The 14,170-nt window shown below is 38.1% G+C and overlaps 1 protein-coding gene and 3 non-coding genes across 5 annotated transcripts in view; 2 read left to right on the top strand and 2 right to left on the bottom strand.

Moving 5' to 3' along the window:
• The window catches only part of LOC108262816 (cilia- and flagella-associated protein 46), a 74,062-nt gene that overhangs the window by 22,061 nt on the left and 37,831 nt on the right, over nucleotides 1-14,170 (top strand). For both annotated transcript variants that reach the window (XM_017463162.3, XM_047154072.2), the window contains 12 exons: nucleotides 942-1,154; nucleotides 1,241-1,460; nucleotides 3,785-3,928; nucleotides 4,101-4,211; nucleotides 4,371-4,552; nucleotides 8,261-8,392; nucleotides 8,635-8,800; nucleotides 9,597-9,675; nucleotides 12,879-13,020; nucleotides 13,154-13,337; nucleotides 13,435-13,597; nucleotides 13,810-14,033. In XM_017463162.3, coding sequence (XP_017318651.1) covers nucleotides 942-1,154; nucleotides 1,241-1,460; nucleotides 3,785-3,928; nucleotides 4,101-4,211; nucleotides 4,371-4,552; nucleotides 8,261-8,392; nucleotides 8,635-8,800; nucleotides 9,597-9,675; nucleotides 12,879-13,020; nucleotides 13,154-13,337; nucleotides 13,435-13,597; nucleotides 13,810-14,033 — 1,960 coding nt within the window. The remainder of the gene's footprint in view (nucleotides 1-941; nucleotides 1,155-1,240; nucleotides 1,461-3,784; nucleotides 3,929-4,100; nucleotides 4,212-4,370; nucleotides 4,553-8,260; nucleotides 8,393-8,634; nucleotides 8,801-9,596; nucleotides 9,676-12,878; nucleotides 13,021-13,153; nucleotides 13,338-13,434; nucleotides 13,598-13,809; nucleotides 14,034-14,170) is intronic.
• Nucleotides 6,478-6,548, top strand: trnag-gcc (transfer RNA glycine (anticodon GCC)). Its single transcript has one exon. It is a non-coding gene; the product is annotated as a tRNA-Gly (tRNA).
• Nucleotides 7,981-8,051, bottom strand: trnag-gcc (transfer RNA glycine (anticodon GCC)). Its single transcript has one exon. It is a non-coding gene; the product is annotated as a tRNA-Gly (tRNA).
• Nucleotides 9,818-9,888, bottom strand: trnag-gcc (transfer RNA glycine (anticodon GCC)). Its single transcript has one exon. It is a non-coding gene; the product is annotated as a tRNA-Gly (tRNA).

Below are 14,170 nucleotides of genomic sequence, written 5' to 3'. Positions count from 1 at the left end.
TCCCATTGACAGAGCAAAAATAAACAAAAATTTGGCTGTTGTGCCTGAAATATAAGTAACTTGATATTCACCTCTTATTAAAAGAGCTGTTGTATAAAAGCAATATCACACATGCAAGCATGCTGTTATACTGAAAACTGTGCCGATATTTAGTATAACAGCACTCTTGCTCATGCAGTATTGCTTAAATATAATATACACAAGTTATGTATTAACTTTTGTTTTTAATGGTATATGTTAACGTTTGAAAATAACATCTAAACATGTTTGACTTGGACCCGGTTGTGAAAGGTTGTGACCCGTCATGAAAAATGTTGCATGTCAAATACTGGTAATTGCAAAGAACAAAATCCGTACATGGCAGTTAAAATATAAATTTTTAAAATATATGAACAAGAAAATGTCTTGATTACATGTTCATTGGTGTGAATACTATTATAATTGGATCACAGTTGATATACTATCATGCATGGAATCCTGTCACTGGAAATCCAAATTTATGCTTGCAAAAGAAAAATTAAGGTGTTCTAAACATCACAAGCACCTCTGTTCACATAGCTATCTCATCATGTTAAGTGTTCAGCCTATTTCACGCTGAAGTCAACATCTAAGAAGGGAAATTGGTGCACCCTTTCAAACACCACGGCATGCGTTTAATGACATTTTCAATTTCAAGCCAAAGAGGACGGCAGTCGCAGTACGCCTCTGGCTCACGGTTTGGCAAACAATAGCCTCTCAACATGACAAAGAAGGATGTTACTTGCATATTTAGCAGGATCAGGTTCCTATTGTGGTCTGCTTACATCACACAAAATTTTCACAACTCTCTTGGCAGGCATGAGCTTTGAAAACCAATATCAATATTCCTTCCTTTCTCTTTCTTTTCCCTATTCTCTGTCTTTGTTTTCTGTCTCATTCTTTTTTACTTTCTATCTCCACAGTGACTGGATTCAAGAGATGTCAGTCTACGCTACAGCTAATTTCCTGCGAGGAGCAGAACTCGGTGCAGAGCTGCAGGAGCCGTGGCTGGTGGTTAATGCAGCCGTGTACCTGTGGAACTATAATAACCACATTCTTGCCACAAAAGGGCAAGACAAGCTTGTACCCACATTCAGCCAATTGGTGGAGCTACTCAAACAGACAGGCCATGCAGGGTGAGGCTTCCTAATGTTTTTAATCATTTTTTCACAAAATATACAGTCAGCTGATTGCATTGTGTTGATTGACTGTGTTGTCATAGGGAAGTGGTGCTGCTTGTCCTGTTGTGTGATGCTGTGGCACAGGGTATCATCCAACCTTGCTGTGGGACATCTGGACATACTAGTCAGGAGGAGAAGCAGCCTCAGGCTAAGGCTGACAAGACTAAGAAAAATGTGAAGAAAAGAATGGAGAAATCAGGCTCCACTAATGCCATTCCACTGGAGGCAACTGCTGTGCAGGACATCAAGAAGGCTCTGCAGGTGAGACACTGTTAGTGTTTCCACACTAAAAACCATGGATTTTACCAGCAATTTGACATTATTTAAATGTACAGCCTTCACACCTATGTAATGTAACAGGATAACACACGTTCTTAACTGGGCGGATTGAAAGCCCTGTTAGAAAGGATGTGACTTATATGAATCCCACATTCAATGGATTCAGTGGTAGAATTTATCTCTAGAGTCTATATAATCCCCTCGTAAATGTACATAGCTCATACTGACAACCGTTTACTTTATAAAGAATTTTGTTGGTATGAATAGCTAACAGTTTCCAGACACTGACTTAAGGCTTTCCTCCTGATGTCGCTTCATTGTGTATTTTAAACCAACTGCAACTACAAGTGTGAGTGCATCATTGTATAAATAGTTATCAAGAGGTCATCCTTTATCCCAGTAGCAAATTGCCTTCTTTTTCAAACAAGAGCCCTCTCACTAAATTTCAGCGACCTGTATTAGGTCTTATCCTGGTTAATTGCCTCAGTGATTTCAAACCTGGCTTGTGCTCACATTTAACCTTTTCTCAAATAATTACTGTTGAAATCCCACACAAAATTGCTATAGGGAAGGAAATGGAGAGATAAATACTAATGTCAGTGAGATCGTCCTTTTTTTCAGTTTACTGCCTTCTGGTTATCTACCTACTTGCAGCAGTACTTTCTAGGCATGCACACACCTCTGCAATGTACTACATTTAAATTTGGTAGATGCCCTTATCCCTTAAATTCTCATTAAAATGTTGATTAGATTAACCTAATTATACATTAATTAGCTGGACTTGTGAAGCGCTAGAAGCAATTCTCCAGGTGGAGTCTCATCTCAGGTCACAGAAGATGTATAACAAGGAAGAGACTGTTTTCATACCCAAGAAGTTCATATTGAAATTACAGATGTAAACACGTCACCATTTATGTTTGCAACGCTATCTACATTATTACAATAGGTTATCATTAGTGATGCACCGAAAAGAAAATTCTGGGATGTAACCGTTTTTTTTTATTTATTATTTTTTAAACCCTTTTTAAAAAAATGTGTATATATATGTTTTTGTAAAATTGTGGTAGTATTAGACTTTTTAATGAATTTAATGAATCTGAAATGAAAAACTACAAACCAATAAAATGATCACACTTTTATTGAAATTAACACATCAAAATGAAAACAATATTAAATATATTATACTTGATTCAGTTTGTAACAATCAAATTTAACAGATTTTTTATCCACTTATCCAAATAATGTAACGTTAACTATTACGATATGAAAAACAGCAGTCTAGTAATGAACACAGCAGCTCTAGGCTAGAATCTTATAAATACAAAGTTTAAATATGGTAAATGGCACACTTATATAGCGCTTTTATCCAAAGTGCATATTGAACGGGATGTCGTGTTTTCAGGTGGTCAGCACCATACACCCTCTTGAAATTTCTGTGGAACAAACACTGCAGATGACAAATTTGATGTCCTTATCAGAAACTTGGAAATATTTCCAGACTGCTGACATGATCGCCCTTTTCCGGGGAGCGCAGTGATAACCGTCAGCTAGATTGAAAGTGAAATCCGAGCGCTAAGCATTGAGGGGCGGGGCAAAAAATTTTGGCGGCCGAAATTTCGGTGCATCCCTACTTATCATTTCCTTTTGCATTCTGTAATAAACAATAATCATTCAATACAGATTTGGAGAATCCTCACTGTAACAGCAGTTCTGCCTAAACAATTAGCCTAGATGGGTTAAAATTACATATTTTTAAAAACGTGTGCCAAAAGAGCACTGATTTGTATTAGCTTAGACTTTTGAGTGCATATACAACAAATAGGCCAGATAGCAGCTGTGGAAATGAGAGACAGTGGCTTGAAAAGTGTCCAATCTTTTTGCACTTACCTGTTCTGCCATTCAAGCATATCAAACAGGAGTGATGGATCTATGGATGGGTGGGTGGCTGGATGAATGGATCCATGGATGGATGGATGTTTTTTCTTTTCAGTATTTTTTCCTGATTTTTTGCCCATTCTAGTTATTCCTTGACACCTTCCGCTAAAGATCATTAACTATTAGAAATACATGTAACTGTAAACATTCCTATTGTAGCTATTACATATACAAACCTGTATATCCATTGCAGATCTTTTAGAAATCCGTCTATAAGTCTGCGTTTACTGTTTCCCATGTTTCTTTTGTATTTTTTGCTTCACCTAACTTTGCCTATATGTCTGATGATTGCTACCATGTGTAATGATATCAAGCCTTGGATTAGGCCAAATGGAAGTACTTTACACATTGTTGTCTTTTCTGTGCTGTAGATGTGCGACTATGCTCTGTGTCTGTCCAATGGGAATGAAGAGACAGTGCCAATCATGGTTCGAAAGCAACTTCTCAGCACATGGGTAAATACCAAATGCCTGTTGCAACAGCAGATTGGACAGAACCTCGACATTGATGACAAGGTATGTGGGAGTGTCTATGAAATTATCCGTGCATTAGTTCACTATACATTTATAATAACCACTAAACTAATGTAATGTTTTATTTCTAATAAATAATAGTAAAAGACATGAAGGCAGCTGTGCATAAATATAATCTAAGTACGGTCACTGAATGCATGTTTTATTCTCCCAGTGTAAAAATGAAGCAGTGAAGGCCATGTCACGTGTACTGGTTGGAGTGGAGATGCTTCGGTGTAATCGTAACCATGGACTGATGGAGTTCTCTGTGCCCAGCCTTACAATGGTAAGGTCTACTATGCGGTATCAAAAAAAGGATAGCATGACTTTTATGACTAGTACTGGTTTTGACACCAAAAATCCTCCTTTTGTTTTTTTACTATGATTTTTCTCATAGAGTCTTAATTTCTGATTTTCTCTTTTTCTGTTTTTCATTCTCTGGCAGCTCGTGCAAATAGCATCTGATTGTAAATGGTCTGATCCTGTGGTGGAGCTTTATGCATGGTCTCAGCTTGCTGACTTTGCCCATCGGAGCACTGATTATGACCTTGTTATGATTTGCACCCAGAATGCACTTCAGCTGGATCAGACTGCCATCCATAAGGCAAAGATCTCACTGTGTAACCTGTGAGTACTTTTACCCCAATACTGTTTTACCAGAAGATAGGAAGAAGAATATGCAGAACATGTTAATCTAAGGCTCAGTTTTAACAACTCAAAAACAGTTTGAAAAGGGTTAAATAAAAAGTAATTTTTTAAGGAATCAGTACACTATTGTAATACAAATATCGTGGATTCTATATGCTTTAGTTCTTCATTGTCCGTGTTTTAGTGTGTTGTTACAGAAAGAACGTATTCATAACGTGGCTTACCATTAAGTTCAAGTTCACTTGTGCATTTGCATCATTTTGTACAGGTGCAAGTTGTAATATTACTTTTATGTTGTGTATATGTCTGGTTAATCTCATACTTGTGGATAGACTTCGCACGATATCATAATTTTCATACCAGTAATTAGTACTGTTTGTTCGCTAGATGGTGCTATGGGGTCATTTTCAGTGCACATTAGTCTACAGAATAATGCAAGGCAGTATGATTTCAAAGTTTGATTTTATTTTTTAATGAAATATGAAAATGAAACTGGAAAAAAGTGTCATCAGATTAAATGTGTGTTGTTCACAAAACCTCTAAGAACATGCCAAACAGCAAACATAGGCTTTGTACAAAACTAACATGCCAAACAACAAATATAGCCTATGTACAGTAGGGCTCCTCTTTTAGTTTTCAAGCATTTGGTCATTTTAATAACAGTGTCAGTTTTATCTTCTAAATGCAGCTAGATAGATAACTTCGTTAACTTCTGTTTAATATTTTACACACGTTTGTGCTGCCCCTCTGACCTTGCACAGTTGTTCCTGTCAGTTAAACATGATGTCTTCTGTCAGTGCGTGTGTTATTCTGCTTGTGTAGTTTTGGTAAATGTAGCGTTTGCTTGTGTAGCATTGGTAAATAACTTTCAATGTGTTCATTTAATTTAACTTCTCATGAGTCACAAACTCTTCATTAGGCGACTATACATTATTGAAAGCTGTTCTATTTGTTAGGAAGGCTGTTCTATTTGTTATCTCTTTAGACAGATATTAAATTTCATACCAGTATTGTCACTCATGACTGGTATAACTGGTATGACCATATACCGTGACAAATCTAGTATGGGATGCGTTTGGGTGAGTTAATTAACCCACTAGTAAAGGGCTTCAGTTCATTCACTTCAGCTTCAGCTCACGCGGCTTAAGCGGGTCAGTCCCCAACATTATTGACAATGACTGGATTATTTGAAACACCAGAACTTTGTAGTTCTTTCTAGATTTTTCTTCTTAAAGATTGTTAGTGCGTTGTTAATATCTTGCATGTAGAGGTAGAATTCTCGCCTGCCATGCGGGAGGCTTGGGTTCGATTCCCGGCCAATGCAGATGCTCTCTTTTTCTCTTACTTTTAAACCTTGATCTGTATCCAAAACTATTCAGGACTTTTCAAGTACATTTACACTTATTTTTCCACTTTCATAGTAAAAGTGTCTGTCATTCTAATTTATCTGATATTTGTTGCAGTCCTACTTTTACGTAATATTCTTTAGAAACTGCAAAGGGTCACTTCTGGTGCTGCGTGAGCAGCAACCTGTTGCAGCAGCTTTCTAATACAACACTGAGTCATGCACACATCAGAAGTTCTCCAGTGACTCTGTAGTGGTGCGGTGTTTTTACTTGCACTTTAGTGTGTTTTGTACTTAAAGGCTGTTGAAATGGGCAATTTTGTAGCAATTTTTCTCTGCGGTATTGAAAATGGTATTGAATATTGATATTTTTCAAAGTATTGTATCAAAGTTAGAAATTCCAGGATTGTGACAACACTAGTGTGAATGAATGTGTTAATGTGGGTATGAAACACAGCGTTGTCTCCTCTGCCTCTCCCAGAGGCATCAGAACACAATGTGTATTTGGACAACTGGCATTGTTGTTTACAGTCTATCAGCTCTTATGATGCCTATGTCAGCATTGGTGGTTCAGTGGTAGAATTCTCGCCTGCCACGCGGGAGGCCCGGGTTCGATTCCCGGCCAATGCAGATGCTCTCTTTTTCTCTTACTTTTAAACTTTGATCTGTATCCAAAACTATTCAAGTACATTTACACTTATTTTTCCACTTTCATAGTAAAAGTGTCTATCACTCTAATTTATCTGGTATTTGTTGCAGTCCTACTTTTACGTAATATTCTTTAGTAGATTCTTTTTTTTTCATTTTATCTGGAAGCTGGAAGGCCGAGTGCAAAAAATAAAAGAAGAGCGAAAAAGACGAAGCTGTATAGGTGATGCAGTTCACGGCGCTTGCGTTGTTGCGCCGTGACCTTGACTCCAAATCCTCACATTTATTCTCTAATTGAGTCACGGTCGCAGTGAGAGACTTGATGGTGGTCTTCATGTGAGCTATGTCATCAGTGCAACCGGAGAGAGCGTGGTCCGTTTCCACAACAGTACCTTTCAGTGTTGACATGGTAGCCTCGGTAGCAACTTTATCCCTAGCCAGCTGTGTTTTCACGACCTGCAGGTCAAACTGAACAGCAGACAGCGCAACCCTGAAAGTCTCCTGGAGCTCCTTTTCAAAAATATCGGCGATGTCCTTCCTCAGTAAAGCCAGTAGCTCAAACCTGAGTGCGGCGAAATCAAAGTCACGACTCGGCAACGCGGATTCAGGGGAAGAAGGAGACTCGCTAGCGGCGCGCACACTTGGCCTCCGTCGTGTCTGAATGCTACCACGGGTTTTCGTGTTCTTTCCAGACATTCTAACGTATCACAAAGTTAAAAGTGCAAACAAGGAAACGGAGTAGAATATGTCAAAATCTATTGTATGACCGAAAAGCGCTAATTAATTACAATTTTTTCTCCCTTGTCATCCTTACTTCATTCCTCTGTCTGCCAGCTTTACCTTCTTAATACTGTGATGCACCACTATAATCCTTTTCCTCATGACACTCAAGTTTACACCATTATTAAAGAGCTACATCTATCATATGAAATTATCTGACATTTGGGGAAATGGCAATGTTTGGTGGTATAAACGATGAATGAAAAACACCAGAACATGCCTAGAAATGATAAATGACGCTCTGTACTGCAGGTGCATCTAAAAAAAACCTTGAATATTGTGTAAAAGTTCATTTTTCACTTTCATATATTCTAGATGCATTACACATAAAGTGAAATATTTCACACCTTTTTTTGTTTTAATCTTTGATGATTATGGCTTACAGTTCATGGAAATCAAAAATCCAGTATCTCAAAATATTAAAATAAAGAATTTATAATAGAGAAATGTCGACCTGAGAAGAACTCTAATCAGCTAATTAACTCAAAACACCTGAAAAGGTTTCCTGAGCCTTTAATGAGCCTTTAATGAGTGATAGACACTTTTACTATGAAAGTGGAGAAATAAGTGTAAATGTACTTGAATAGTTTTGGATACAGATCAAAGTTTAAAAGTAAGAGAAAAAGAGAGTATCTGCATTGGCCGGGAATCGAACCCGGGCCTCCCGCGTGGCAGGCGAGAATTCTACCACTGAACCACCAATGCTGACATAGGCATCATAAGAGCTGATACACTTGGAAGTAATACCATGATCAGCATCCTAGTTTTGGCATTGAGGGTAGGTGCCAAGTCCTGCTGGAAAAGTAAATCAGCATCTCCATAAAGCTTATCAGCAGATGGAAGAATGAAGTGCTCTAAAATCTCCTGGTATACCAGTTGAGCGACTTTGTGTAATGGTGTTTGTATGTATATAGGTACAGCGAGAGAGCAGTGCAGGAGATGCTGAGCAGTGCTGCATGTTTGAGAGGACTGAGCATGCTTCATAAGTCTTGTGGCCATCCTGCCAAATACACAGATGCTCTTGCCATGCTCCAGACTAGCATCAGGTCAGTCTGTTAATACCATCTTGCTGATCAACTCTACCATATACTCTGAATATATCTAAGTTTGGGGAATTTAAAAAATAGCATTACACTGTAGCTGTGTCTTTTTTTGATGCACACAAATGTATTTAAAAAACCACAGACTTGTTATTTTTATAGAATTATCTCAGTCAAACAGGCAATCTTTTTTTAATTAAAATTTAATTAAAATTATGGGCAGAATAACATATTTAATCATCCTGTAGCTATGCTGAGCAGGCAGGTAGCTGGCCTCTCTGTAGGACTGCAGCAAGGCATTACTGGAACTCCTGCCTCCCTCTCTTGGACACTCCTGAACAGAGACAGCAGCTCCAAAAACCACTGGAGCTTATTGTGAAGGCTCTAACCCACACTTACCCTCAACCAGCCAGTGTAAGCACTTCAGCTCCATCATGTAAAAACTAAATGTATAAAACAAATTAAAGCTTAAATGATTTGGAGGAAAATTATATCGGATGGGTATCGGTATCGGCTGATACTCAAGGTTTATGAATCGGTGTTGAAAAAGTGGTATTATCCCAACATAAAAAAATATCCATATGACACCATATAATGTGCTACAATAAATAGCCGGTTAAATTGTAAAATGTTGAAACAGTATATACCAGAACTGAACATGGTCATGATTTTAGCCTATTTAGTTAATTAAGAAATAAAACACAACAGGGCCTGCTGTTACAGGAAAATGATCAACAGCTTACCCTGAAGTATTTTATTCTTGTTATACCACAATAATTTGCCAGTAAATAGTTGCCAAGAATTATTTTTTACATTTATTAATAAATGACACCACTTATAGTTGCATTTAATTTTATGAAACATCTGCGAGACAAGTTGGTTCCTGTTATCACTGACGTTATAGCAGCTATAAACAGTTGAGATTTGACTTGTAGCCGGCACTTCTGTCATAGCTGTTATAGAAAATTAAGCAACTTCAACCGACCAACCAGATTGGAGAATTCAGCTTTGCTGTGGTATATAAATGTATTTTCTAATTATAATTTAGTTTTTATTTACCATTTACTCACACTCTTATTTCGAGTTGTACGTGAAGGAATATAGACTTATAATATGTAGAGTGAAAGAAAAGCCCATTTGCTGTTAATTTATAGGATAGGATAACATTGATATAAAGGTGAGCATATAGTCACTTTAACTCTTTTGGCAGGTGAGAAATAGAGTAGTGGATGCTCAGAAGGAAAGACGAACAGGACCTGCAACCTCTGCACTGGACTCAGACTCAAACAGTAAGCCCCAGTTACAACTTATAACCATGATATAGAATAACTGGTGATAAATATAGCTCAAACATGTAGGTAAGCTTTTGTGCAACAACTAAAAGCTGTGTGTGGCATCAAGTCTTAAATGTCAAGGAAAAAAATATGTGCCTGCATTGGCCGGGAATCGAACCCGGGCCTCCCGCGTGGCAGGCGAGAATTCTACCACTGAACCACCAATGCTGATCTGAAAATGTGAAGTGAGGCATGTGGTTTAAACCAGGACGTACTAGCGTGGTTGCTACACCACGCCAGTACGTCTGAGAGCTGAGAGGCTTTACTATTCACATCTGACCCCTGCACAGCAGACAAGAATTCTACTACTGAACCACCAACACTGACCTGAAAGCATGAAGTCAGGCATGTGGTTTAATCCAGGAAGTACTAGTGTGGTTGCTACATCAACGGTGGAATGGGGGAGGAGCTGAGAGGTTTTGAGCATGTCGTTGAGCGCCACAAGAAAACTTTTTTGCTTTTGTTCCTATCATTTTGTCCTTACTTTGTCCCCTTGTCTGTCACTCTTGCTGTCCTGGCGAAGTATACTCTCACATGTCTACTCACATACTGATAACTTAATGAACTTAATGTACTTTTTTTGTTAATACATTTTCTTGATTATAACGTTATATTGCAGTGAGGCATAAAATGGATAGAAAAAATCTACACACCCCTGTTATAATGGCAGGTTTTTGTGAATTTTTTCCACCCTCAATGGGAAACAATCAGAAACATTTTAGGGAAAAAGTAAGAAAAATAATATGTGTTCAGAACGAACCAAACACATTCAATCTCATGTTCAAAAGTAATTATCTGTCACCAATGAAATTATTCTGATCAACCCCAAATAAACAGCTGTTTGTACAGGATTCAGTTGACATCTTCTTGGTTTCATCTGACTGCTGAAGCCATGGTCCGCAAAGACCATACAAAGCCTGTATGGTATCTTACTTTTCAATATCGACCAGGAGAGGGGTATACAATAATTTACAAAACATAAGATATACTATGGAACACCGTGAAGGCCGTCAACAACAAGTGGAGAAAATGGAGCACCACAGTGACATAACTAAGAACATGAGATCCCTCCAAAATTTACAAAAAGACAAGACAAAAAGTTGCCAGTGAGGCTGCCAAGAGACCTACTGTAACATTAAAGTAGCTGCAGGAATATCTGACAAGTACTGCTTACTCTCTGCATGTGACAACAATCTTTTGTATTCTTCACATGTCTGGGCTAGGGGTATGGTGGCTAGATGGAAACCCTTTCTCACAAAAACATACAAACTCAACTAAATCACCCCAAACCATGTGACCAGATGTGCTATGGTCTGATAAGTGCAATTCCAAAAGATATGTTTGGCACAAAAAAAAAGCACATTACAAAAAGAATACCATACACAAGGTGAAGCATGCTCATGGCAGCATCATGCTTTATAGCTTTTTTTCAACCAGAACTGGGGCTTTGCCTAGGAGATACCCTCACAGTTTGATGGCGCTAGGATGTTTTTGGAAGAAAGAGTGAGAAAGTGCTAAGAAAAGAGGTGCCACGCTGATGGACTCTTACCCAAAAAGACTGAGTGGTGTAATAAAATCAAAAGGTATTTTAACATAGCATTAGTTTAGGTGTGTGCACACTTGTGCAACTAGGTTATTGTAAGTTTTTTTTGTTTTTTCCCTAGAAAGGTTTCTGGTAGTTTTCCATTTTTATTTGTATACTTTGCAGGCATGCTAATGATTAATCGACGCTCAATTTAATCGTTAATAATTTAATCGCTAAAACTTATCGATGGTCGATTAAGCAAGGTCATCATTAAAGTGTGTAGTTTTGAGGGCTCATGCGCAAAACACATGCAGCAGACATGAGGAAAAATGAAGCGAGCACACAGTAGTTACATTTAGGATCATTTTAGTTTAAATGGCGATAATGTTAATTGCAAACATTGTGATTGTGTTTTAAAATACAATACAACAACGAGCACCATAATATACCATTTTAAAAGGTGCATCCAGCAGCTTCCGTGACATTATATGAAACTACACAACCAACAATAACCTCAGTTTTAGCCGGGGGAAAAACTGGAGCTCAAAATGCAGAAGGAATAACTGACCGACTCTGTAAAATGATTGCAAATAACATGGTGCCTATTGGTGTCATCGAAGGTGATGCATCATGGTAACATGGTTTTCGAGAGCTGATCGATTTCATTCAGCCGGACTACGACATTCCGTCAAGAATGGATTCCCGATATGCATTAGCATGTCATCTAACGGGTACATTTAGCTTCTGAACATGTAATATATAAATAATGAAATGTTATCCATGTGAGGTGTACATATATGTAAGTCTCAACTACAAGCAGGACCGCAGAAGTAATAACTAAATGGTGTAGGCCTGTAACACGTCATGAGTAAAAGTACGCTTTTTTATATTCACAAATGTTCCATAACATGTGCAATATCCTATGCACATTTGGGAAGAAAATAACACACGTATAATAACAAACCAACCTTTTTGCTCACATGGACGCACGCAATATGAATTGCCAGAGTGTGCATCTAAGATGGCATTAGTGACACATTGAATAGTATAGTCATTCTATTTGATTATTAAACAAGTCATTTTGTCAAATGATCATAATCACATCGATTCATTTTATAGTCCCTCTAGCGTAGTATTTTGAGTAAAAAAAAAATCCTTTTCATTTGGTTGAGGAAGCTGGCATTTTGAGTGGCATTTTCACAGCCTGTCATGCTGTGGAATGTCATGGCTATATACCACTGCAGTAGGCACAACTTGTGGTATTAAGGTTAATGATTAATTGATTAATTGATCTTTAATTTAAATGACGGTCGACCATGTGCATTTGTGTAAACTGACATCCTTAATACTTTGCAATTTCACATTAAAGGCGGGAAAAGTTGTGACATGATATATCTTAATTAATTAATGCAATTTTTTGGTTCACAAAAACGTGCCATTTTAACAGGGGTGTGTAGACTTTTTATATCCACTGTAGCTGTAACTTTTGGTTTCACTATGCTTACTTAAATTCTGTCTCTTATATGTCTCTCTCATCCCACACATAAAACACACATATACAAACATACATATTCACTTCTGATCTGTCTCTTTCCATCTTTCCCTCTCTCACACTCACACACCATCCCTGTAGGTACAGCCGGAGATGACCTGGCAGTGAGAGCAGCCATGTACAACGTGATGTTCCAAATCCATGTAGACAGTGGTAATTTGAGGCGTGGTCTGCAGGTCCTGGATCAGGCCATCAGAGAGATGCCTCGCAGCCCTCACAGACTGTGAGTTTATTTGGCTAGGGCACAGTGAATCTGTGTACAGTGATATATATAATACTTCTAACACCTCAAATACAAAGGAGTGTTTTTGTCTGCATGCATTATTTTTGCTGTGTGTGTTTGTGTGTGTGTGCAGTACCCTCTATAAGCAGCGGGTGCTGGCGAAAGCTCAGCTAGGGGAGAGCATTGAGCTGGACATGCACAAGTTTACAGAGTGTGGAGAGGTTGCCTATGCTGTGATGTGGCATCGCGTGGCTCTGTCTACCAGAGACACACAGCAAAAAATTCCCTGTTATGAGAACGCAATCAGTAAATTACAGGTAAGAAATTAGGAAATTGTTGTAATATAGTATGTGATATATACAGCCTCCCTGTGGTTTAGAGAAGTATAGACTAATTTGTGCTGTCTATCTTCAGAGTGCTGATAGTAAGTGGCATAAGGTGGATTTACTACTGGAATTTGCAGAGTGGCTGTACTGTAATAATTTCAGTTTGACCGATGCACAGTTGCAAACCCAGTCGGTCATAGACATACTTCTCTCCTCTGGTTTGGATATGAGTCAGAGTGACAGCATCCGGGGTAATACAACTAATAACACATGCAGACAGTATACATATTGTGAATGTACTTTTGTATGTATTTGATGTTTTTATCACAAAACTAATGTAGCTTACCGAAACAGGTTCAAAGTCTACATATTTGGCGTGTGTGTCTAATCCTCATTATAGAGCATATTTTGCTGATAATCATTTTTTGTGTTTGTATCTACACTGCTGCTTTGTTTCTGTTAGAGACCCCTGGTCAGGTAGAGGCAGTTGTCCCAGTCCACACTCCGTCTCAGCGGAGTGTAAAGTCTCCGATGTCTGCGCCGACTCAAACCGAGCCGAATGATGTGCGCACTCTAGATATCCTGGTGCAAGTACACACATTAATGGCTCTCATGGAGTCCAGAGTATCTACCAAGTACCAGCAGTACCTGTTTCAAGCTTATCAGTATGTTGTGAAGATCTGGCAGGTTTGTGATTCAGCTTGTACCTTCAGGCCAAAAATATGGAAGCAATTAATTTTACAGTTAAAATTAATTTTTATCCATTAAATTACATTTATTACAATACAATTAAATTACATTTATTCTGCAAACAGGATAACTAA

Source organism: Ictalurus punctatus, chromosome 3, assembly GCF_001660625.3.
Source record: "Ictalurus punctatus breed USDA103 chromosome 3, Coco_2.0, whole genome shotgun sequence".
NCBI lineage: Eukaryota > Metazoa > Chordata > Actinopteri > Siluriformes > Ictaluridae > Ictalurus > Ictalurus punctatus.
This window is presented reverse-complemented; position numbering and strand designations above follow the sequence as displayed.